We start from the raw sequence: 23,905 nt of genomic DNA, 5'->3' as shown, positions 1-23,905 counted from the left end.
ATATTAAGTAGTTACAGGGGCAGTATTGATCATACCAATGGTGATATTTATACTTCAAATTTATAAGATCGTAGATTAAATTTTTTATCACAATTACAATCAGACAAAAACACAGTATAGTATGTAACAATATCAATTACTTATTTATATTATTGTCTATTATTAGCTCTGATTTAAATGTTTTGGCTTTTGCCCTTAAAACCCTCCTGTGTCCAGGGATTTATTTGCCTAATTTGTAAACAGTAAGAAAAGTGAAAAAATATGTTTTGGTTGTAACTAATATCAATTTAACCACTGTAGTATCGACCATAAACTGAGACTAAAGTTGGTATGGGTACTGTCGATAAATATATCATTCTGCCCACCTTGTTTACTTTACTTGCTGTTCGCATATCCCCTTAAGGTGTGTTGTGTAGCATGTTTAGCTATTTCTCGTCCTCCAGTGATAATGGTACTTCTAAGAAATGTAGTTTATATACCCCCATGGAGGTGAGGATTGCTGAATTAAAAGTGTCTTTGCACTTTAAAGGAACGTTAGCTTTTTTGCTTGTTAGCAAGAATGCTACATTGCATTGAGGATGTGGTTCTTTTGCTTGTTGCTGTCAAATTTGTGGGTCACAGCTAGAATGTGTCATTGTCACGATGTAACGATAGTGTTGGCCAAATTTATATAATTTATATCGTTTATATCTCGCAACCTTAATCCTTAGTTGCCTGACAACAATTTTTCTTTATTAACATATTCATAGCTAAATGAGGTTTGACAAAAGCTACCTTTAAAAACAGTAGTTTAAAGCAGTGGTTCTCAACCTTTTTTCAGTGATGTACCCCCTGTGAACATTTTTTTTAATTCAAATACCCCTTAATCAGAGCAAAGCATTTTTGGTTGAAAAAAAGAGATAAAGAAGTAAAATACAGCACTATGTCATCAGTTTCTGATTTATTAAATTGTATAACAGTGCAAAATATTGCTCATTTGTTGTGGTCTTTCTTGAACTATTTGGAAAAAAGGTATAAAAATAACTAAAAACTTGTTGAAAAATAAACAAGTGATTCAATTATAAACAAATATTTCTACACATAGAAGTAATCATCAACTTAAAGTGCCCTCTTTGGGGATTGTAATAGAGATCCATCTGGATTCATGAACTTAATTCTAAAAATAAATCTTTAACATCAATATTTATGGAACATGTCCACAAAAAAATTTAGCTGTCAACATTGAATATTGCATTGTTGCATTTCTTTTCACAGTTCTTTTTGACAGACATTTAAAAAAAATCTCACGTACCCCTTGGCATACCTTCAAGTACCCCCAGGGGTACGCGTACCCCCATTTGAGAACCACTGGTTTAAAGAGTTGGTCTGATATCTTTATTTACACAAATAAAATAGACACATAGAAAAATACAAACATTTAAAATATTTCTTTTAGGGAGGATACAAATAAGTATTTATCACTTTTGAACTGATATTTTAGTTACTCTATTAGCCAACGGAAAGAGTTGTAGTTAAGTAAAATTTCAGTTGACAGCACTGTCAATTCCGCAGAAGGAAAATAACTAACTTCTCTTTACTTCTCACTGTGTTTCCATATAGATTCAGCCATGTCCACTCTGAAGCTCAGCGTTACGGAGAAGAAGGGGGCATGCATAAAACTAAAAGGTCAGCTGGACGCCCTTGAGAAAGAAACTGCTGTCAAACTGGAAGAGCTGGACCGGTATAACAGAGGCATGCAGGTAGAATAGAGTACTATCAGAGCAGCTAGTTAAAAAAAAATCACATGATGCAGTGATTCACTGTCTCTGTGTAGGTGTCACAGTGAGTCATGCTATACAGTATCAGACCTTGAAAGTGGTACATGTGTACATCACTCATTTTGATATAGTTCTAAAACGATTAATGATAGCATATGGGAATAATTGTTGTCCCATTTTAATACCAATTCTGATTGGCTGTTTAAGTCATTTGTTGCTTCTTTTTTCTTCTTCTTTTTTTCACAAATACTTTGCTATATTTAACCGTTTCTTTTTTCTGCATCTTTCTCCTTTTTTCTGCATCTTTTCTCTCTCTCGCACATCTCTCTTATAACTTTACAGCATGTGGATGCTAATGATGCTTTGCTTCAGGCTGTCATCTCTCTGCTGGCCTGCCTCCGTAACCTATTCTACCTGCTTAAGGTTTTCATTCTCCTTGTTGTCCTAATCTTAGCTTCACTCTAGTTTCGTATATGATTTGTCCCTTGACTTTTACCTCCTCAACTTTAGCTTATTTCTCTCCTCTTTGAACGTCATGTTTGTATATGCTTTGTTTACTGAACCTGTGGTAGTCACTGCTTTCTCAATTAAACATTTTTTTGTGTGGATGTCAGGAACTTAGAGTGAGCCAGCAGAAGCAGCAGGCTGCACTTGAGAAACTGCGAGGCCTTAAAGAAGACAAAAAGCATGAGCTTGTTCGTAGAAAGCAGGAGGAGGAAGAGCGACATAAGAGAGAAGAAGAGAGGAAAAGGCAAGAGGAGGAAAGGAAGCTTAGGGAGGAGGAAGAAGCTCAAAGGTTTGTGACGCTTTCAAACATGTTTTCAGTGGAAAAACTCCTAAATCGGAAGTATGATTCTTCTAAGTGTTTTTGCATCTCATTGGCAGGCGTATCAAGTTAGAAAAGGAGCGCCAGCGGCAGGAGAAGCTTAGGAAAGATGAAGAGGAGCGTCAGAGGAGGCTACAAGAGGAACGAGAGGCCAAACAAAGAGAGGAGGAAGAGAAAGAGAGGCAGGCTCTCATCCAGGCGGCCAAGTTGGAGGCTGAACGAGAGCTGAGGGCGAAACAGGAGGCGGAAAGGAAGAAAAGGGAGGAGGAGGAGCGACACAGGCAAGCGGAGAGACGAAGGCAGGAGGAGGAGAGGAGGAAGCTGGAGGAGGAGAGGAGGCAGTTGGAGGAAGAGAGGAGGAAGCTGGAGGAGGACCGCAGACAGGAGGAGAAGAGAAAGAAAGAAGTAGAGGAGGAGCGACTGAAGCGGGAGGAAGAGAGGAAGAGGCAGGAGGAGGAGCGCAGAAGACAGAGAGAGCAGGAGGGGGCGGAGGAAAGGCGAAGACAAAGAGCCGCCGAGGCAGCTGTCCGAGATGCTGAGGAGAGAAAGAAGAGAGAGCAGCAGCAGGAGTTGGAGCACAGAAGGCGGGAAGATGAAATGAGAAATCTTCAGCAGAGGCAGCAAGAGGATGATAGTAGGCGGCGTGAAGAGGAGAGAAAAAGAGCAGAGGAGGATAGGAAGAGAAAGGCAGAGGATGAGGAGAGGAGGAAAGCAGAGGAGGAGAAGAAGAGAAAGGAGCAGCATTCACACAGTGGAGGAAGCAAGATTGACATTCAGGGGAAGCTCAACTCCTTGCTCAAAGGACTGGAAGAGAGGAAAGGTAAGAAAACGCAATACTGGCTTTCTCATTTACTGAGGTGCCCTTGAGCAAAATAGTTCAATTTTAAATATTGCTTAATTGGTCTTTGAAAACGGCCCTTTGTTTCAGTGTGGCATTAATGTTGTGTGCATGTAGTGTTATGCTTGATATGAAAAAGAAGAGGACGTAAATGTTAAATTCGTATTCCTGATGTGTGACTGTAGGCAAGCAACCCAGGGCCTCGCAACACCGGAAGTCTGCATCTCTCACACCCTTCAAGGCGCTCTATCCATTCATTGCACGTAACCATGAGGAGCTCACCTTTAGCGCAGATGACATCATCGAGGTACTATTCAAATATGCTTCACAAGTGACTAGGAATTTGTATGATTTAATTATAAGTGTATAGGTTGAAAATGTGCGTTTTAGTAACGGTATCTGAGATTTCAAAATACAATAGTATCTTTCTTTGATTTTGAAGTTACATGTTTCTTGCGCTTCTTATTTTTCAACCTGTTGAAGAACTATACAATCACAATTGGATGATGTCCGGTGGATTACCTTGTGGTCCTATACAACCATGAATGTTTTAAATTTTATCATAAGCATTTTACTTCCGCACTTCACTTTTGTTCAAACTTCTTCTGTCAGGTGGATGAGACAGCTGGGCCGGAGGAGGGCTGGTTGTACGGAAGCAGGCTGGGTCAGATAGGTTGGTTCCCAGCGAGCTATGTAGAAAGAGTTTCTGCATCCAACTCGGCAGTTGCTGCAACTCCTCCGAAATTACCCATCCAGTCGCAGCTCTCCAATGCGCTGGAGGCAGCGAAGGCAGGGTCGACTAAATCTGCCTTCACCCCAACACACTCTCCAAACCTCGGCCCCTCTGACACACAGGGACAGGTAAGACAATGGGGGTAAAACAAACCCTCCTTTATTTGACAAGCTGACCATTATTCTGTATTTACATTTAGTACCATTTGTACAATGTCATTGTTTGTGTTATAAAAAGGACATACTATGCTCCTATTATTATTTTCAAATAGGGATGTTCAGATCAGGGATTTATAGTGCAAATTCTAATACTGATCTTCCGTGAGTGCGATCGGCCAGTATCATTACTGATACCGATTACATCTATTAACCGCAAATTTAAAATGTATTCATGGTGTGCTATTGACAGTTGAACAATATCAGCACAGTAATTAAACTACTTTCTTATTCTCTTTTATTACACACAATGGTTTGCACAAAACAAAGACATAGACAATAACTAAACAAAATCAAAAACCACTATCCATTATTTATTGAAATAATTGGTACCCTCATTTGTACACACACACACACACACACACAACATTGACGGTATTTATGTGTGTGGAATGAAACTATGGAATGGTTTTAACCAGGGGTGCCCATTACGTCAATCGCGAGCTACCAGTCGATCGCGGACCATGTGTCAGTCGATCACGAGCCAGGCATTAAAAAAATAGGCCATAAAAATGTGCGATCATCAATCTTCAATGTTACGTCACTTTTGTCACTTGATTGACATCGCAGCACCCGATGGTCTTGTGAGATGACGTTGGCTGCTGCGAGCTCAGTGTGAAGAAAAAAACGACTGACAGGAAGGCCAGAAAAACTTTTTATTTCAACAGACTCTCGCGGCGCAACTGCCGTCAAAAGCCTAAAGACCAACCGCACAGTTCCTGTCTTCACAATAAAAGTACTGCTCCATCCTGCCTGTGCTAACAAAATAAGAGTCTCATAAAGCTAGCACACAGAAGCTAGCAAGCTACGGAGTTTGTAAAGTGTATAAAAACGAATATGGAAGCTGGACAAATAAGATGCTATAAACCAACCACTTTCATGTGGTATTGGACAGAAAGGAGACCTTTTTTTCCCCTCCACAATGTAAATTTGAAAATGTGGAAGTTTTTAGTACTACTGTGAATCCTGTCTGATTCCAATCAATGCAAGTCACCAGAATCAGATAATACACCGGATTATATTCTTGTCTTCATGAAAGAAAGGAATCTACATGTTTTGGTTATGGTTTGAGTTTATTTCAAACATGCATACAATTACAACATGATGCATGTGTTAAACGTGCTTGTATTTTTATTAAACACCTTTAACATGTTAACAAAAAATTTATTTTTCATAAATAAATGAACATAAATTATAAAAAATATATATATTTACATATAAATACAATATATACTGTAAATATAAAATATAAGTACAATATATAAAAACTATATGTGTGTGTGTGTGCGTGTGTGTGTGTGTGTGTGTGTGTGTGTGTGTGTGTGTGTGTGTGTGTGTGTGTGTGTGTGTGTATATTCTCACACACACACGAAGATGAGGTAGATCACCTCGACTTGGTCATTTGAAAAGTAGCTCGCCTGCTGAAAAAATGTGGGTACCCCTGGTTTAGGAAAATAACAAACACAATGTGTAAATATGTGTCAGTTTAAGAAACATTAAAAAAACACAAACAACTAAATTAAAACACAAGCAAGCAATTAGTTGATCATCACAATTTGAATTGAGTCCGAAAAGGAGTAGGAAGAAGCAGAAGTTTTTCCAGTCCTACCACTGCTTACTCTCCTTTTATAATTACCACAATGATCTCACTCATTATCTCCTGCCCGCCCATTCATTCACTTACCCATCATCCCATTCATTCTCTAGGCCAGTGAACCTCAAACTGTGGTATGTGTGCCACTAGTGATATATGGGCTCCATCTAGTGGTACGCCAAATAATCACTTAATTAAACATTCAAACGCAGTATTACTGTTCAAACTGTGTGTAATGTTACAGTGGCCAAAAATATTGAATATACTTGTTAAATAAAACCTCTGCCTTGTTTTTAAATTAATATTTAGGGCTACTACGCTACTGCATTGTAATGTTGGTCAGTATGGTGGTAGTTGTAGAGCCAAGTGTTTTCTGAGGTGGTACTTGGTGAAAAATGTTTGACATACACTGCTCGAGGCAATGTAAACCATTTTGTCTTCTTCTCGCTAACAGTTCCGAGATGAGGAAAAATAGAAACATATAAATACAATTACACTAATACCAGATAACCATTAGCGAACACTTATCTCACCCTCTGTGTATCTATAAATTTCAATAATAGCATTTTTATAACTTTTCTTAAGTTGTTTCACATTTTTACTCATTTTCAAATGATTACAAACAGTACCTACCGTATCAAGCACTTAAAATAGGGCAGGGATGGAATCGATTAAGCTCTGCTTCTTTCCACTCCTTGAACTTGTTAAACTGTTTAAATTTGGTCTTTTCTGACTTATAAATATTACTATAATGTTCGGTACTCGTATTAAACAATGTCAAAGCGTCAAATCATAAGGTTCATGCGTTTTGGCGTATGCTTGCACGTTGTAGTTTTGGATGTCTCTGTTCTTGTAGTTTTCAGTCTGGCTATGACGTTACATCACTGTGAGGTGGATGTTCTTATTTGGACATTAGGTCAAGCTCTCAGCCATAGCAGGAGGAGGAGCTCCTCCCCCTCTGCTTCAGGCTATGAGAAAACACAAAAAATCGTAAGATAAAGTATTATTTTAATGAAATCATGCCATGTGCATAATAACGTGTGACATGCAGTGACATAAATGGTGCCAAAAATTAGCTTTTTTATCTAGAGGAGAGTGTGCAGGTGTACCTAAAGTTTTGACCGGGTGAATCTTTATATTGTTTATGACGTTTATTTTTGACCCTGCGAAAGAAACCTAGCAGCTAAAGACTTCAAATTTATATTTCAACGGTCTACGTTTTAAAAGGTCATTGTAATACTTTTGGAAAGGGTGGGGCATGGTTTTATTTGGAATCTGGTAACACCTTCACAACAGACAGCTTGCAGACAGACTTAAAAAATGGTTTATAAATATCACAGGAGCAAAATTTGTGCAAATTTTATACCAAACATATCCAATACATATTATCTAGACCTCCAAGAACTGTGTTAAATGTAGATTGAAATCATCATAGGCCCCCTGTAAGTGTGTGTATGTGTGTGTGTGGGGGGGGGGGGGGTGTGGTGTGTGTGTATTTTTATTATGCTGTACAGTTTTCGTAACATGATTCAAATACAATTGTATTGAGAGGGATAAGCAGTAGAAAATGGATGGATGTATTGTATTGTATTGTATTGTATTGTATTACTTGACTGAGATATTTATTTTCTTTTTTTTTTCTCTATCAGCGAGTGGTAGGGAACCTGCTAGCCCAGGCTTTGTGCTCCTGGACAGGAAAGACAGACAACCATCTCAACTTCAATAAAGACGATGTGATACAAGTGCTGGAAAAACAGGAGAACTGGTGGCTAGGAGAGCTCAATCGAGAACAAGGCTGGTTCCCCAAGTCCTATGTGACACTGCTGGGTGAAGAGGAGGGTTCCGAGTACGTCTTACACACACACACACACACACACACACACACACACACACACACACACACACACACACACACACACACTCACACAAAGGAACAACTCGCCTTAGAAGCAAGTGTTTTGTTTGTACACTGTTAGTTAATGGGGACCCCTAATTACCTATGTGTAAGGCAACTGTTAATCTTATTCATTTAGTTGTACACATAAAAGCTTAAGTTAAGCCATAACATCCATCCATTTTTCCGCCGCTTATCTGAGTCAGGGTTTAGGGGGATGTAATTTTGATATGTGCAATTCTAGCACAAGACTATAATATTGGCACTTATTTTGCTGTACAAAACCTGTTAGGCACTGATGACAGGGTATTTTAAGTAAACAAGTCTATTAATTTTTGTCTGTGTCTCTAGCATTAAAAGCCCCTCTTCCAATGCTTTGGACCTGAGTGACGGCCAGCAGCTTGAAGGTGAAATACTTGTCCTTAACTCTTCAATATGGTCTTACCCTTAATTCATTTATCGTTGCATTAGTCGTACTCTAGTTATAGCCTGATAGCTGGTTTCATGATTTCCATCACTTTTGCGGTCTAGAGTATGTGGCTTTGTACACATACGAGTCTCCAGAACCTGCAGATCTAACATTCAAAGAGGGCGATGTGGTCTTGGTGATCAAGAAGAATGGAGAGTGGTGGAACGGTACGACTGGTAATCGCACGGGTGTCTTCCCCAGCAACTATGTCAAACCTAAGGAGGTAAGAAACTAAGCCACTTAAACTTGAAACAAATATACATAGATTAATTAAAAGCATGTTATTTGTGTTTTTCAGACAAGCACGAAAAAGCCAGGTCAGTATCCACAGATTGTTTGTCATAACCAGTATTCGGAAAAAACTTTTGAAAAGTAATTAATTATAGTTAAATACTAACAGAATTACTCTTTAATAAATGTAATTAATTATTAGGAAAAGTATTTAATGCGTTACTTTAAAAACATTTTTTTAATATATGGGATATGGAGTTGAGAGACATTTCATGAGAGCGGAGTGTGTCTGTGTGGCTGCGTGCGTGTAATTGCGTTTCTTTAAAAGGCGGTACCTGTTGCTAAGTGTAGTCAGTGAGCGCTCAGCTGTGTTTGTTAACTTAACAGCGGCAGTTTCCCGGCAGTGACAGCAGGTCTGTTGAATCTTATCCCTGGATTATGTTACCTCTGGTTAATAGGGAGATTGAATGTGTTTCCATGGCTGTCATATCTTCTTGTCCACAAACAGCGTATTGTAGGATAGCAAGCTTGTCACTTCAATCATCGATTTGTTGTTCAATATTCCCTCGTAATAGTAGTGTGTATGTGTGCGTGTATTACATGTTGTTTGCTGTGAGATGTAGATATCTATTTGATAGCAAGTTCATTTTAGTGTATTAGTAGTTGTTGCTTTCATTGGTTAACAAATACTTCCTGCATTGAACTTGCTCTGCTTCTGACAGTCATGTTGACATACAACTACATCAAAAGTAGCGTGCCACATTACATCAAATGTATCGGTAACTGCGTTGTAATGTACCTAAAGGTAATTAATTAAATTACTCACTACTAGTAAAAGTAACGTCGTTTGTAAGAATAATAATTTTTCCACTTTTTTGTACTTAAATGTGTATGTTTTTTTACACAGAAATTGCTAAAGTGACAAAAGCTCATTCTTCCTCTGGACCCGGGCAGCTGAACCTCGAAAATGGTCAACTCATCGTCATCCTTAATAAGAACACGTCAGGCTGGTGGCTGGGAGAACTGCAGGTCAGTGCTCAACCATTTCCACCAGTTTGCAGTAGTAATCTGTTTGTGAACAGTAGATGGCAGTAAAGGGTTTGCAGTTTGTATATGTTTGTTGTGTATTAGAAGGTTTCATGTATTTGTATGTATTTTGACACCAGGCCCGTGGTAAAAAGCGTCAGAAGGGCTGGTTTCCTCCTTCACATGTCCAGATATTGGGGTCCAATAGTGGCAAATCCACACCAACAGTCCAGTCAGGTAAAACATAATGATTCTAAAAATCTAAATTCACTACAAAAATAGCTAAATAGGATTGCTTCCCATTTTTAAGCTTCTGGATCAGTAATAGATTGGCTTCATTCAAAAAGTAGGTAAATGTGACTGTGTCCTCTTGTACAGCAGTGTGTCAGGTGATCGCCTTATACGACTACACAGCCGCCAACAAGGATGAGCTAAGCTTCTCAGCGAACCAGCTGATCAACGTCCTCGACAAGAATGACCCCGACTGGTGGAGGGGAGAGGCCAATGGGGTCACCGGCTTGTTCCCCACCAATTATATTAGGATGACCGCGGCAGACGGTGACCCCAGTCAACAGTGTAAGTAAAGCACTAACTGACTCATTAGCTACCAGTACATAAAGGTGATGTTGGCTTTTGGAAGCTGTACTATCATAAACTTTGCATTGAATATACTTCCTTGTTTATGTCATTTTGCTCGGCACACACATTAATGCATTGCTAAAGAGTTATGAATATACTTTGCTAAATCTAACCAATTAAAAATATTTGTCTTTACAAACAAGCAGTAGTTCACCTCTTTCTTGTACAGTGGAATCTCTGAGGTCCAGGATGCAGGCCAACCTCTAATTTTCTCAAATCAAATTTAAACTTTACAGGGAATGTTTAATTTAATTGTTAAAGTCAACAAAAATCTACAAATTATATACTTGTCCATTTGTGATGAGTGGCAGACACTGTGACAAACGTGCAGAGGGAGGATTACTGCTTGTGCTTAGGAGGCAAGTCACTTAACATAAACGCGGACCACTTAGACTTTCTGTTATATTAACCATATTGTGTTGAGCAGCCTGGACAGAGACGTATAGTATGTATCCATTTCCCGTTCGTTCTGTGGTCGTCAATACATTTTTCTTTATTTCTGTGGTGGCATCCAAAAATTTCATAAATAGCCCAAAAAAAGCACACTTGCGGAGTTAATCCCATATTTGGTCACTGAGCTGAAGTCTCACGCTGCAGTTTGCAGAGGTCATGAGTCATAGCGGTGGTTCGAAATGCCAAATTTTATAGTGTCCCTCATATCTTTGGTCAATCTCCATTTTGTACTATCTGCTCGGGCATTGGTCCTTAGAGGTTCCACTGTACTATACGTAACACAGATTGAAGAACAAGATATTAAGATAATCCCTTATAGTCCCACAGTGGGGAAACACACATTGATGACACAGCGTCAGGAGCAACTCTGGGTTCAGTATCTTCCTCAAGGATACCTCCAGAGGTCTTGGGGAGAGCCGGAATCTTCCTATTGCTACATGGCCACTCTGCCCCTTCTGCCATGCCGCCCAACAACTGATAAGTTAAGAAGTGTTTGTTTGTTTTGTCATGAATGCAAAAGACCACATACTAGGGAATTTTATTGAATCTCTGTCAAAACTGGAGATGTTTTGCACATTAATCTCTGTGGTTATGTCACCAGCTACCTGCTGACAGTCTCACCTTGTTTTCATCTTTCTCCTCATTTTCTGCATTCCTGCCCTCCCACCTGCTCACCCTCTTGTCTCCTTTTAGGGCAGTAGAACGTGATCTACCCTTTCTTCCTGTCCTGCCGATTCCACAGAGACCCACTTTTATTGCTCTCTGCTCTAAAGTTGTAGCGTTTGGACTGGGCTGCCCCACACAATCTCCTCATGTTGTAGTCCCACTGTGAGGACTCTTGATTGAACAAAATGTGCCTTTTCTAACATGAGAGTTAGATAGTGGGTCTCTCCTCTAGGCTTTTCTTTTGTTTCTATTCTTATCTTTTCCACCCGACGTGCTTCCTTCTTGCTTAACTTCTGTTCCTTTTCTGGGAGTCCTCAATTTGTTTTGCAAAAATGCATCTTTAAAAACCTTTGCTACCTTTGACCACATTTTGCCTAATTTTAAGTGCCTTTTCAGATTATCCTCACTAGAGCACCAAGCGGTTTGCCGGCAAATGACAGCCATTTTGTTTTTTAATGACAGCAGTATAAAACGCAAATGACTCTGCTCAAGCTTTAGCCATATGTTTTGTCTAGTGTGCCGCCATGCTCTGCTATTGCTGCAAAGGGGACTATTTCTACTTACAAATTACAATTTCTGAATGATTGAAGCTCAATGTACCACAAGCTCTACTCAGATTTGAAGCACAAAGCAGCAAGAAAGCAGTGTACAATGCACTCCATGATCACTTCATGTTAGCAAAGCACAACTTTCTATGGTGATGTGTATTTATTTTCTTTTGATTCTGCCTTAAAACATTAAAGCTTTGTTGAATTTCACACCTAACGTGTTCTTCTTTTGTATTCTTCCGATGCCCGTGGTGGTTGGCAGTCGCATGTGTGAAGATGTGTCTGTTGTCAACACATTGAATGATTAGGATGAGGAGATAAGTCTGACTGACTCAGTAACCCTCAACTCAGCTTATTAAAAATGAACATGTCCCACCACTGGTTGATTTATTAATGTTATTTAAACTTGTTTCTAAATAACAATTTTGTTAAAAAAAAAACGTAACTTCCCCATAGTTATCTTAAAACTATCAACTTCTTGTTCTTCGCATGCCACATAGAACTAAAGAAATGCTAGTCTTCCTCTTCCTGTTTTGGTAGAAACAGAGTTTTTTTTTCCCTCTGGGAAACAGTCTAATCTGACACCTCAGCAACAAAATAATGACAGCCGAGCCAGAAGGTGAAAGACAAAAACTGTGACTTACTTGAAGACAGGGACCAAGGAAAATACTCATAGGGGATGACGTTAGAGAGCAGATTTCACTTTTTAAACCTCTGGGACGAGGTAGACAATGAGCGTGAATCCGGAGAAGCAGGGCTGAGAACTGTGATGGAGTGCCAGTCAGTAAATTTGGGGCACTCACATGTGTTAAATCTGGCATCAGGTAAGCATGTTCACATAGTAATTCCACTTCTTTTGACTGCCATTTTTCTTAACAGGTTTTTTTTTTTACTCAAATATTCAACAGTAGAAATGTTCACAAAGCTTATTTTGTATTTGTGTTTGACATTAAAAATACCCCCGTCTTGTGTGTGTTTATGTGTGTTGCTCTTCTGCAGGGTGTGCAAACCTAGCAATCCTGAACTCATTGAGCCCGCTAGAGAAGAAAAGGCAGGGTTACATCCATGAGCTGTTACAGACTGAAGAGAGATATGTGGAGGACTTGCAGACAGTGGTTGAGGTCAGCACTCACATTAAGGAGTTTACTGAGTCAAGTATGACAGCATGACAAACAACTGGGGTACTGCTTTTAGGTTTTCTATAAGCCCATGTCGGAATCTGGACCACTAACAGAAGCAGAGTTGAAAATGATCTTTGTCAACTGGAAAGAACTGATGAAATGCAACCAGAAGTTTCTCAAGTAAGTGTCGCTTCTCTTAGAACGGATGTTTAATATGTGCATCTTTACATATTGGATTACATGGTGCTTGCAGGGCGTTGACTGCTCGAAAAAAGAGTGGTGGCGAGAACATGCCGGTGCAGATGGTGGGAGATATCTTGGCCGCCGAGTTGCCCCACATGCAGCCGTACATCCTCTTCTGCTCGTCTCAGATTAATGGAGCTGCGCTGCTGCAGACGCGTACCGACAACGAGCCTGAATTGAAGGCTGTCCTCAAGGTAAGCCTCCTGCTATTTAAAATGCAGTAGTACCTTAACTTGGGTTTGTGACGTAGCTCTCAACTCGAAACACTTGTATTGGTGCTTGGCCCCCTTTTAAAATACCACAATCTTAACATGTAACATGCCTTTAAAAAAAAACAACTTTTAGATGAGAAATATTGTATCAGAACAATGCAATGGAATGTACTACCACTAACTGCAGTAGAAGTATGAAGTAATGTAACAATTTACAGCATTTACCCTGGAGAGTGAACTTCTATTGTGCCTCCTTCCAGCGGCTTCTCCTTCAAACACACCATAAGCAGCTTTTCCATATTTTCATGGATAAATGTTTGCCCTCTTAGATATAATTTTAATATTCTTAGCTTGCGTTATCGACTCATTCTGCTTGAGTATGGTGAAGAATAGCAATGCTACGCTGCAACTGCTTTACCAAGTCACCTTTTTGATGATTTATTTCTTTAATTTAGTACCTTTCATCCATTTCTTATCAGAACTGTACTTAACACTCACTTTCTTCCTTCCTATACTTGGAAAAACCAAGGTATGTCGATCTTTATCTATAAGCTAATGCTAGATGTTTTGGTTGGATCTTACTGGGTTCACTGTGACATTTACTACGCCAAATAATAGCGGGGATGCTAGTAACTCAAAGTTTTGTTTGTAACTTAAAGCATAACAATTAGCCGAGAGACAGCTCTTTTATCAAAACACTTTTAAGTTGAGGTAACACTGTATGTTTAGTATTGTATTTTCTACAATGCTTAATTTTTTATTTTTTTTGCATCATTTATTTCACAAATGTGATTGCACCCCTCAGTAAGCATTTTATCATGTCCTCTCAAAGGGCAATACTGATATTAAACTTGTATAAGACTTAGAGTAGTCAGTGTACAGCTTGTGTAGCAGTATACATTTACTATACACTGAAATTAAGTTAACAGACACCGCCATTATTTTCTAATTAGCTGGCAACACAAGTGAGTATACCTCACTGTGAACATGTCCAAAGTGTCAATATTTAGTGTGAGCATCACTGTTATCTGGCACTGCCTTAATCCTCTTTGGTATTGAATTCACCAGAGCTGCACGCACGCAGGGATCATGGCTTTAAGGATATCACAGTTAGGGATGGCCATTGTTTACATTTCGACCGATGCTAGTACTAAATCGGTCCTTTAAAAAATGGTGCCGGTGGCCAAATCGGTTCTTAAAAAATTGAAAACATGAAAAATTCTGTATAAAAAAACAAACAATGTCTTTTAATTTTTATGGAATTTTTTGACATACAAGTTGAACAGAATAGTAATAAAAATATTTCAGTGATATAAATTAAATGACAGCTAAGGAACGCATTGCCATTATTATTGCAATAATCCAGATTATTGAAAGGGTGCAAAAAAGTGACTTAATTATTACCTGTAATGTGTGATGCTCAAAATTCCCAGCAATGCTGAATGCAACTTCACTTGCCTTAATGGTCATTGGTGCATAATAAGGAAGTGCTTTGTTATTTTTGTGGCTACTGGCTAGGCTAGCGCTGTGGGGCTGACGGTGTTATTAGGGCATGTTGAGGTTTTAGGTTTAAAAAGAGAGTCAGACTCTGTGCTTCGGTTGGGACTTTCAAGAATGTTACTTGCACAATTTTGCCGCCAAGCACATGTTGCAAGGGGATGAGTCTGCATTCATTAAGCACTTGAACAAGGCACCATAGCTTCTTCTATTTCCGGTCCAGTTATTATTGTGTAAAACAGCACCAATACCATCATGGAACCAGGGTTTGGTGCCCATACCTAGTCACACAGTGCAGTACATGTTGGAATTCATGTTTCCTTCAATGAACCACAGCTCTTTAGTGCTGGGAGCACTCGTGTAGCCTTACACCATTACACTTCCACCACCAGGCCTGACTGTAGGCAAGGCACAATAATCTCGGTGCTCACTTGTGTTGATATTATGGCCATTTACAAAATAATGACTGCTCACCTGTGTTATTATATCCATTTACACAATAATGACTGGGTGTTGACTCATTTTCAGTGGATAGTAAATCAATTCTGTTATATCACAGGTGTCAAACTCAAGGCTCAAGGGCGACATATGGCCCTCCACATTAGATAATGGAAATAAGAAGACACGTGAAGTGTCTTCTTATTTGCATTAACTAATGGAGCCATAACTTTGATGTGGCCCACATGAAGTGTCTTCTTATTTCCATTAACTAATGTGGAGGGCCATATGTGGCCCTTGGGCCTTGAGTTTGACACCTTTCTTGCTAAATGTAGTTAAATTTTGACAGGAAAAAAAATACTCAATATAGCTACTGTTATTCTGAAAGGGGCTGTTAGCAAGTTGCTCACAGTAACATTTTTCAAAGCAAAAAATATACACCAATTGGCTAGCTTGTGTTACCATTAGTGGTTTCACAGAACACATTTGCGTGAAAAAGGGTCTATATTTTTCACAATTACTAAGTTTGTGTAGTAAATTTTTTTACAGGCCCAAATAAAATGATTGTGGTTTACGGCGGTCACTCACCCTGTCTCGTCAACACGTACACGCAGAGAGTGCATGCACACATACAAAAGCAGTCCAAGAAAAGCAACAAACAATTTGCTGTAATGTTGTTGTTATGATAGAATATACATTCAATGAAAGCAAACACTAACTATCGAAATCGCTATTATTAGCCAACAACACCTATAGCTATTGCCTGTGCATGTGTTACGGACATAAGTAGTTACATCATTACGTTTCAGAAGCCGGAAGAGGGATACGCTGGATACATTGGAAAGTTGGTGCCCTCTAGGTATCTGTGTAAATGTTGCAGACAACCCCTTTAACTGAATGTTTTTTAATTATTATACAAGCTATTTATTTTTGGGGGGTAAGCCTTTATGATCTTTTTTTTTAACAAAAGGTGAACTTTAATATCTGCTTGTCACCTTGACTTGTGATTCCAAAGCAAGTTTCTCATCAGTTTGGTGGTAAACAATAATAATAATCAAATAAAAGGGCAATTGTTTAATATAATGAGGCAATTATACACAGTAATGGGCAGTAACAAACTACATGTAGCGAAGCTGTGTAGGTTAACTCCATTTCTCAGTAGCTTGGCGGTCGCTTAGCTACTTTTTGAACGAGTAGCTATTCCTGTAGCTTAGCTATTTTTAAACCCATTTAGCGAGTTAGCTTACATCAAAGCTACAAACTACAAAGATAGAAAAAGGACTGTGAATCCAGGCCAAAAAAAGGAGAGTCCGAGACAGAGGGACGCTTAAAGCTGATGACTCAAAAAAAAAAAAGAAACATACTTGAAAATGGCAGAGGAATTATTTCCCGCAAATTAGATTTTTCCTTTAATGATGAAGACGTGTCCTTGGCCGCATTTAGACACATTCACCCTAACCCCTAACCCTTAGAGAAAAAATGCACAAATCTTAGTTTTTAGTTATTTACTCTGTAAACAAAAATTAAATCTCTGTCTAAGATGTCCAACACAAATTTAAAAACACACATTAAGGTGAGTTGAGTTCATGAAAAGTTTTACTGCACATAACCATTACCAACTGTTCCCAAACAACACATAAGTCGATTTTATTTTTGTCAAGATATAATAGATGCTGTTTTTTTGTATTGTTGGCAGAGAAAATTAATAACATTATAGGGGTGGGCCAAAGAAAACTGCTTCCCCTGTAGCTTAGCACCATTTAATGGAAAGTAACCTGTAGCTTAGCTTACTACATTTTGCAAGTAGTTTGCCAATCACTGATTATACATTTATATTGTGATATGGTGACAAGTACGTGGCCCTCTGAAGGTAGCCGTAACTTTGATGTGGCCCACAATGAAAATGAGTTTTAAACCCCCGTGCTACACAATTTGAACACTGACTACTCTAAAGTACATCAAGTTTAATTTTAATCAAATTGTCTTTAGATAAGATATAATAAAAACGGTTGCTGAAATGTGGGTGGTGTGCTCACACTTGTGAGATACGACATGTTCAAATGGCTTGTCTGTCAAATTTCTTAGTTTGTTAGATTTGGAAGCCAAAAGGGATGTTGAGAGGAGGCTTCAGACTATGACGACCATCATAGTGAGTATGGCTGCTGAGAGGTTTGGTGTTGAGGAGGAAAGGGCAGCCAAGCAGCCTTACACCAAGAACCAGAGAGCACTTAAAATCCACATCAGGAAATAACTGAAAGCCTTGAATAAACTGCACAAGGCAGCCAGTGAAGAGGAGCGTGCACCACTGGCTGAGCTCCCTCTCATGCTCAGGAAGAGGCTCCTAATCCTGCGCAGAGCAGAACAACACAGGAGATGACGGAGAGGGCGAGGAAGCGAGCTGCTTTCATCAACAACCCATTCGGCTTTATGAAGGGGCTCCTTGGACAGAAACGCAGTGGGTGGCCTGTTCGAAGGAGGAAGTCGACAAACACCTCCACGACACCTTCAGTGACCCCACCCGAGACCAAGAGCTAGGACAGTGCAAGGCTGTAATAAAACCACCACAGCCTACTGAGGCCTTCGATCAGAGGGAGCTACTCCTCAAAGAAGTTCAGGAGGTTGTGCGTAAAGCAATGTCCAGGTCAGCACCAGGACCAAGAGGAACATCCTACAAGGTCTATACGCACTGTCCTAAGTTGCTACACCGGCTCTGTAAGATCTTGAGGGTCATCTGGAGAAGAGGGAAAGCAGCACAGCAGTGGCGGTTTGCATAGTGGATTCCTAGAGAGGAGGACTCCAAGAACATCACACATTTCAGAATAATCTCGCTGCTCAGTGTTGAAGGGAAGATTTTCTTCAGTATTGTAGCTAAGAGACTGGCTGACTTCTTCCTCAAAAATGGATACATCGACACTTCTGTGCAGAAAGGCGGCATTCCCGGTGTACCAGGGTGCTTAGAGCACACTGGCGTGGTCACGCAGCTCCTCAGAGAGGCCAGGGAGAGCAAGGGTGATCTGGTGGTGCTGTGGTTAGACCTGGCCAATGCCTATGGCACAATGCCCCACAAACTGGTCCTCGAAACACTGGAGAGGCACCATGTTCCAACTGCAGTGAGAGACCTCATCCTGGATTACTACAGCGATTTCAGCCTAAGGGTCTCAACAGGATCAACAACATCTGAGTGGCACAGATTGGAGATGGGAATCATTACAGGCTGCACCATCTCAGTGATCCTGTTCGCTCTGGCGATGAACATGTTGGTGAAATCTGCAGAACCGGAGTGCAGAGGTCCCAAGTCCAAGTCTGGGATCCGCCAGTCCGTGCCTTCATGGATGACCTGACGGTAATCACAGAGTCAGTGCCAGGAGGCAGATGGATCTTGACGGGGCTAGAGAGGCTAATGGAATGAGCCAGGATGTCATTCAAGCCAACAAAGTCAAGATCCTTGGTCTTGAAAAGAGGCAGAGTGGAAGACTAGTTCCGCTTTTTTATCGCAGGAACATCAATCCCTACAATCTCTGAGAAGCCGATAAAGAGCTTGGGAAAGTTCTTCGACAGCAGTCTCAAGAATTCATCCTCCATCAAGAATACCTGTGAGGTGCTAGAGGGATGGCTGAAGGGTGTCGACAAGACGGGCCTGCCAGGAAAATTCAAGGCGTGAGTCTATCAGCACGCGATTCTGCCAAGGATACTGTGGCCACTGCTTCTCAATCAATCAATCAGTCAATGTTTATTTATATAGCCCTAAATCACAAGTGTCTCAAAGGGCTGCACAAGCCACAACGACATCCTCGGTACAGAGCCCACATAAGGGCAAAGAAAAACTCACCCCAGTGGGACGTCGATGTGAATGACTATGAGAAACCTTGGAGAGGACTGCATATGTGGGTAATTCCCCCCCCTTCTAGGGGAGACCGAAAGCAATGGATGTCGAGTGGGTCTGATATAATGTTGTAAAAGTCCAGTCCATAGTGGATCCAACATAATAGTGAGAGTTCCTGGGGCCAGCAGGAAACCATCCCGAGCGGAGACGGGTCAGCAGCGCAGAGATGTCCCCAACAGATGCACAGGCTAGCGGTCCACTCCGGGTCCCGACTCTGGACAGCCAGCACTTCATCCATGGCCACCGGACCTGTTAATCTCCCCCTTCACAAGGGAGAGGGGGGAAGAGGAGAAAAGAAAAGAAACGGCAGATCAACTGGTCTAAAAAGGGGGTCTATTTAAAGGCTAGAGTATACAAATGAGTTTTAAGATGGGACTTAAATGCTTCTACTGAGGTAGCATCTCTAACTGTTACCGGGAGGGCATTCTATAGTACTGGAGCCCGAATAGAAAACGCTCTATAGCCCGCAGACTTTTTTTGGGCTCAGGGAACCACTAATAAGCCGGAGTTCTTTGAACGCAGATTTCTTGCCGGGACATATGGTACAATACAATATAGATAGGCTGGAGCTAGATCATGTAGTATTTTATACGTAAGTAGTAAAACCTTAAAGTCACATCTTAAGTGCACAGGAAGCCAGTGCAGGTGAGCCAGTATAGGCGTAATATGATCAAACTTTCTTGTTCTTTTCAAACGTGCAGCAGCCGCATTTTGTACCAACTGTAATCTTTTAATGCTAGACATAGGGAGACCCGAAAATAATACGTTACAGTAATCGAGACGAGACGTAACGAACGCATGAATAATGATCTCAGCGTGCTAGTGGACAAAATGGAACGAATTTTAGCGATATTACGAAGATGAAAGAAGGCCGTTTTAGTAACACTCATATTGTGTGACTCAAACGAGAGAGTTGGGTCGAAGATAATACCCAGATTCTTTACAGTCGCCTTGTGTAAATGTTTGGTTGTCAAATGTTAAGGTGGTATTATTAAATAAATGTCGGTGTCTAGCAGGACCGATAATCAGCATTTCCGTTTTCTTGGCGTTGAGTTGCAAAAAATTAGCGGACATCCATTGTTTAATTTCATTAAGACACGCCTCCAGACTGCAGTGGAGCAGGCAGAGTCACGACTACGCCACAGAGTCTTGGTGGGAACAGTGGCCAGAGGAAGTGCTGTACTAGGAACCATCGCTTCCCCTCCCCCCGTTTTGACAAGGCTCGGGGAACGGAGCAGAGGCAACTACTCCAGAATGAGGTGAGAGCAGTGGTGGAGGTGGAGAGATCAAGCACAGCAGTGGGAATCAGACAGCAAGGCGCCTGGACGAGATGGGAGCAAGTTGCGGAGAGAAAGATTTCGTGGACTGAACTCTGGCGGGCAGGGCCACACTGCGTCAATTTCTTGGTTCAGGCCGTCTATGATGTACTTCCCAGCCCATCCAACATGCACTGCTGGGGTTTGGCCGATACACCAGCATGCCCCCTATGCCAGAGAAAGGGGACCCTCGAGTACATACTGAGTTGCTGCCCAAAAGCTCTAGGGTAAGGCAGATACCGATGGCGTCACGACCAGGTGCTCAAGACCATTGCAGGGAGCATCTGTAGTGGCATCGCCAACTGTCGGAGGTCAAAACCCATGAAGAAACCCATCAACTTCATCAGAGCTGGGGAGAAGCCAACAACAACATCAAGAGCAACATCAGGGCTTCTCAACACTGCACTGGACTGGCAGCTGTCAGTGGATTTGGGCAGTCAACTCAAGTTTCCTCAGCATGTCGTTAAGAGAACCCTCAGACCTGACATTGTACTGGTGTCAGAGGCAACAAAAAATGTTGGAGCTCACTGTGCCGTGGGAAGCGCGAATGGAGGAGGCCTTTGAGCGGAAGAGGGAGAAGTATGACTGCCACAGACAAGGCTGGAAGGCTAGGTGCCTGCCTGTGGAGGTAGGGTGCAGAGGCTTTGCTGGACAGTCTCAATGCAGAGCCTACACTGCACTCGGCATCACAGGAGAGAGAAGGAGAAGGGCCATCCACAACAGCAAGGAGGCTGCAGAGAAAGCCTCTAGGTGGCTCTGGATAAAGAGGGCAGATCTGTGGTAAAGTGCTGCTGGGGCACAAGCTGAAGCGTCATGAACCTCAGTTGTTACATACCTACCGCCTGAGAGAGGGTGTATGATTTCGAAAGGCCTGAAACACCCAATGAACTCAGGAAAATCACTGAAGATGTGCCCCAGTTTTGCATCAGAAGATGTATCTCTACAAAAAAAAAAAAAAAAGACTTTTTTTTTTTTTTTTAAACTCTTAAAATCTCATAACTTGACGTTATGAGATTTGAAGTGGAGTTGTTTGCTCATAGCATGGTGTAATGTGTTTTTCCCTCTTTTCTGTAATTTATCAGAAAATTGCCACGGACAGGTGTAAAGGGATGCCGCTGTCCAGCTTCCTACTGAAACCCATGCAAAGGATCACACGCTACCCGCTGCACATCAAAAATGTACAGTACATATATGTTCTGCTGCATCTAATTGTGCCCAATAAGAACCAAACCACTCTCTCATTGTTATTTGTATTTTTCACATGTAGATCTTGGAGTGCACTGCAGAGGGGCATGCTGACAGAGTTCCTTTAAAAGAAGCTCTGGAGAGGGCAGAGGAGCTCTGTCAACAGGTGTGCAGTAACATAAAAAAATTTAATACATGTATTTAGTATTTCCCAAAAGTGTAATTATACCACAAGTTTCTTTGTCTAGTTTTCTTTAGATGTTTAACTTGTCAATTATATCTCTTAATGGCACTCTCAACCAGGTGAATGAAGGAGTGAGAGATAAGGAGAACTCAGACAAGCTGGAGTGGATTCAGAACCATGTCCATTGTGATGGTGCTGCTGAGGTATTCCGACATGTTAACTGTGGTTGTACACAACTGATATTGTTAAAAAAGGGTTCTTATGAGGTTTTTTTTTTTTTTAACAGAATATTGTTTTTAACTCGATCACCAACTGTTTGGGCCCCAGAAAACTGCTTCATAGTGGCAAAGTGAGTATTTGTCATGTTTATATGGCTGGATGATGTTAGGATAGAGATGATGCTTTTTTTCAAAAGTCTTATGTCTTACTACATATTAGTAGTATTAGTAGTCAAGTATTTCAATAACCCAAAAAGTTTTTTTTGCCATGAAGTCTGGTTCAGGATTAAGCCAGTTAAGGAGCTGATCTGTTTAAGATACACTTTATTTTTTTACCTGTTTTTGTTTGGATGGTGGGTTTCATCGTTAGTTTTCTATTGTTTTTGTTTTTTTGCAAGATGTACAAGGCAAAGAGCAACAAAGAACTCTGGGCCTTCCTCTTCAATGACTTCCTGCTCTTGACTCACAAGCAGTTCACCTCGTCCGGCATTGATAAGCTTTTTGGCACCAAGAACCACATACAGCTCAAAATGTACAAGCTGGTAAGACAGTAAATGTTTGCTTATAAGTAAAACATTGTTTACAAAAGGTAAACATGCTAGACCAGTGGTTCTTTAACTTTTTTCACCAAGTACCACCTCAGAAAATATTTGGCTCTCCAAGTACCACCATAATGACCAACATTAAAATACAGTAGCCTAATTATTTATTTAGAAAAAACAGAGGTTTTATTTAACAAGTATATTTAATATTTTGGCCACTGAACATTACACACAGTTTGAACAGTAACACTGTGTTTGAATATTTAAGTAAGTGATTGTTTGGCGTACCACTAGTGGTACATGTACAACAGTTTGAGAATCACTGTGCTAGACTATAGGCTACTAGGGGGTAGCAGCTACACAACAGCTAAACATACAATAGCACACAAACGAGATGGAAATAAGTACAATATTTGTGTTGTCTAAAACACATTTGTCAATATAAACATGTATCAAATCATTATAGTTGCATATTACTTTAAGATACAAAGTCTCCAAGGCAGAAGAGTACAATAATGTATCCAGTAACAAACATGTCTGCATTATTCAACTTCCTGCATCATACCCTTAAGTAAATTAAATATTTTGACCACTTAGTCTTGCCAATACACAAATTAACACTCCACTTAAAAACATAAATCTGTCATGCAAGTATTGTACATACCTACTATTGTTCTCTCAGTAATTGTATTTGATTAAATGGGAACTGTATTTATTTTTTATTTTCTAGCCGAGTAACCAGGAGTGTGACGATTTGTTTCAACAACGATTCGATTTGATATTTGTGGTTGCGGAGACAATTGAGGGACAATCTCATTTTTTGAGAAGGATTCGATCCGAAACGATTCAGTTAGTTGAAATCGATTCTGTAAAGGTTTAGCAAAAAAAACACAATATGTTTCTGTGAAATAATAACATATTGGACACTGGACACTGCTGGTGAAGTTTCTAATATTCCTGTTATTTCTTGTAAGGGAATTATGTCTCAATGAATTATGGAGACAAACAAGCAAGTAAACAGCAATTAATGGCCAATGCATTCAAATCTTATTTGAATGCATTGGCATTTGATGCTTCCTCATCCCTGTTGATGGTGTTGGCCCCTTGCTTCCGAGCACTCCTGTGAAGTGAAAATCATTTCAGGTGACTACATCTTGAAGCTAATTGAGAGAATGCC

The 23,905-nt window shown here is 40.4% G+C and overlaps 1 protein-coding gene across 2 annotated transcripts in view; it reads left to right on the top strand.

Moving 5' to 3' along the window:
• The window catches only part of itsn2b (intersectin 2b), a 57,987-nt gene that overhangs the window by 23,387 nt on the left and 10,695 nt on the right, over positions 1 to 23,905 (top strand). Inside the window, exons 17-36 of one of the 2 annotated variants that reach the window (XM_061964305.1) lie at positions 1,600 to 1,739; positions 2,372 to 2,553; positions 2,643 to 3,403; positions 3,607 to 3,728; positions 4,034 to 4,282; positions 7,613 to 7,809; positions 8,209 to 8,264; positions 8,389 to 8,549; positions 8,625 to 8,643; positions 9,465 to 9,586; positions 9,724 to 9,820; positions 9,965 to 10,159; positions 12,889 to 13,010; positions 13,084 to 13,190; positions 13,264 to 13,447; positions 21,682 to 21,777; positions 21,867 to 21,950; positions 22,088 to 22,171; positions 22,255 to 22,317; positions 22,585 to 22,728. In XM_061964305.1, coding sequence (XP_061820289.1) covers positions 1,600 to 1,739; positions 2,372 to 2,553; positions 2,643 to 3,403; positions 3,607 to 3,728; positions 4,034 to 4,282; positions 7,613 to 7,809; positions 8,209 to 8,264; positions 8,389 to 8,549; positions 8,625 to 8,643; positions 9,465 to 9,586; positions 9,724 to 9,820; positions 9,965 to 10,159; positions 12,889 to 13,010; positions 13,084 to 13,190; positions 13,264 to 13,447; positions 21,682 to 21,777; positions 21,867 to 21,950; positions 22,088 to 22,171; positions 22,255 to 22,317; positions 22,585 to 22,728 — 3,185 coding nt within the window. Of the gene's footprint in view, positions 1 to 1,599; positions 1,740 to 2,371; positions 2,554 to 2,642; positions 3,404 to 3,606; positions 3,729 to 4,033; positions 4,283 to 7,612; positions 7,810 to 8,208; positions 8,265 to 8,388; positions 8,550 to 8,624; positions 8,644 to 9,464; positions 9,587 to 9,723; positions 9,821 to 9,961; positions 10,160 to 12,888; positions 13,011 to 13,083; positions 13,191 to 13,263; positions 13,448 to 21,681; positions 21,778 to 21,866; positions 21,951 to 22,087; positions 22,172 to 22,254; positions 22,318 to 22,584; positions 22,729 to 23,905 lie in introns of both variants that reach the window. The other variant, XM_061964304.1, reaches the window with a different exon arrangement.

The sequence above is a fragment of the Nerophis lumbriciformis genome, linkage group LG06, assembly GCF_033978685.3.
Source record: "Nerophis lumbriciformis linkage group LG06, RoL_Nlum_v2.1, whole genome shotgun sequence".
NCBI lineage: Eukaryota > Metazoa > Chordata > Actinopteri > Syngnathiformes > Syngnathidae > Nerophis > Nerophis lumbriciformis.
The sequence above is the reverse complement of the archived record's forward strand: the minus strand, read 5'-3'. Positions and strand labels throughout refer to the sequence as shown.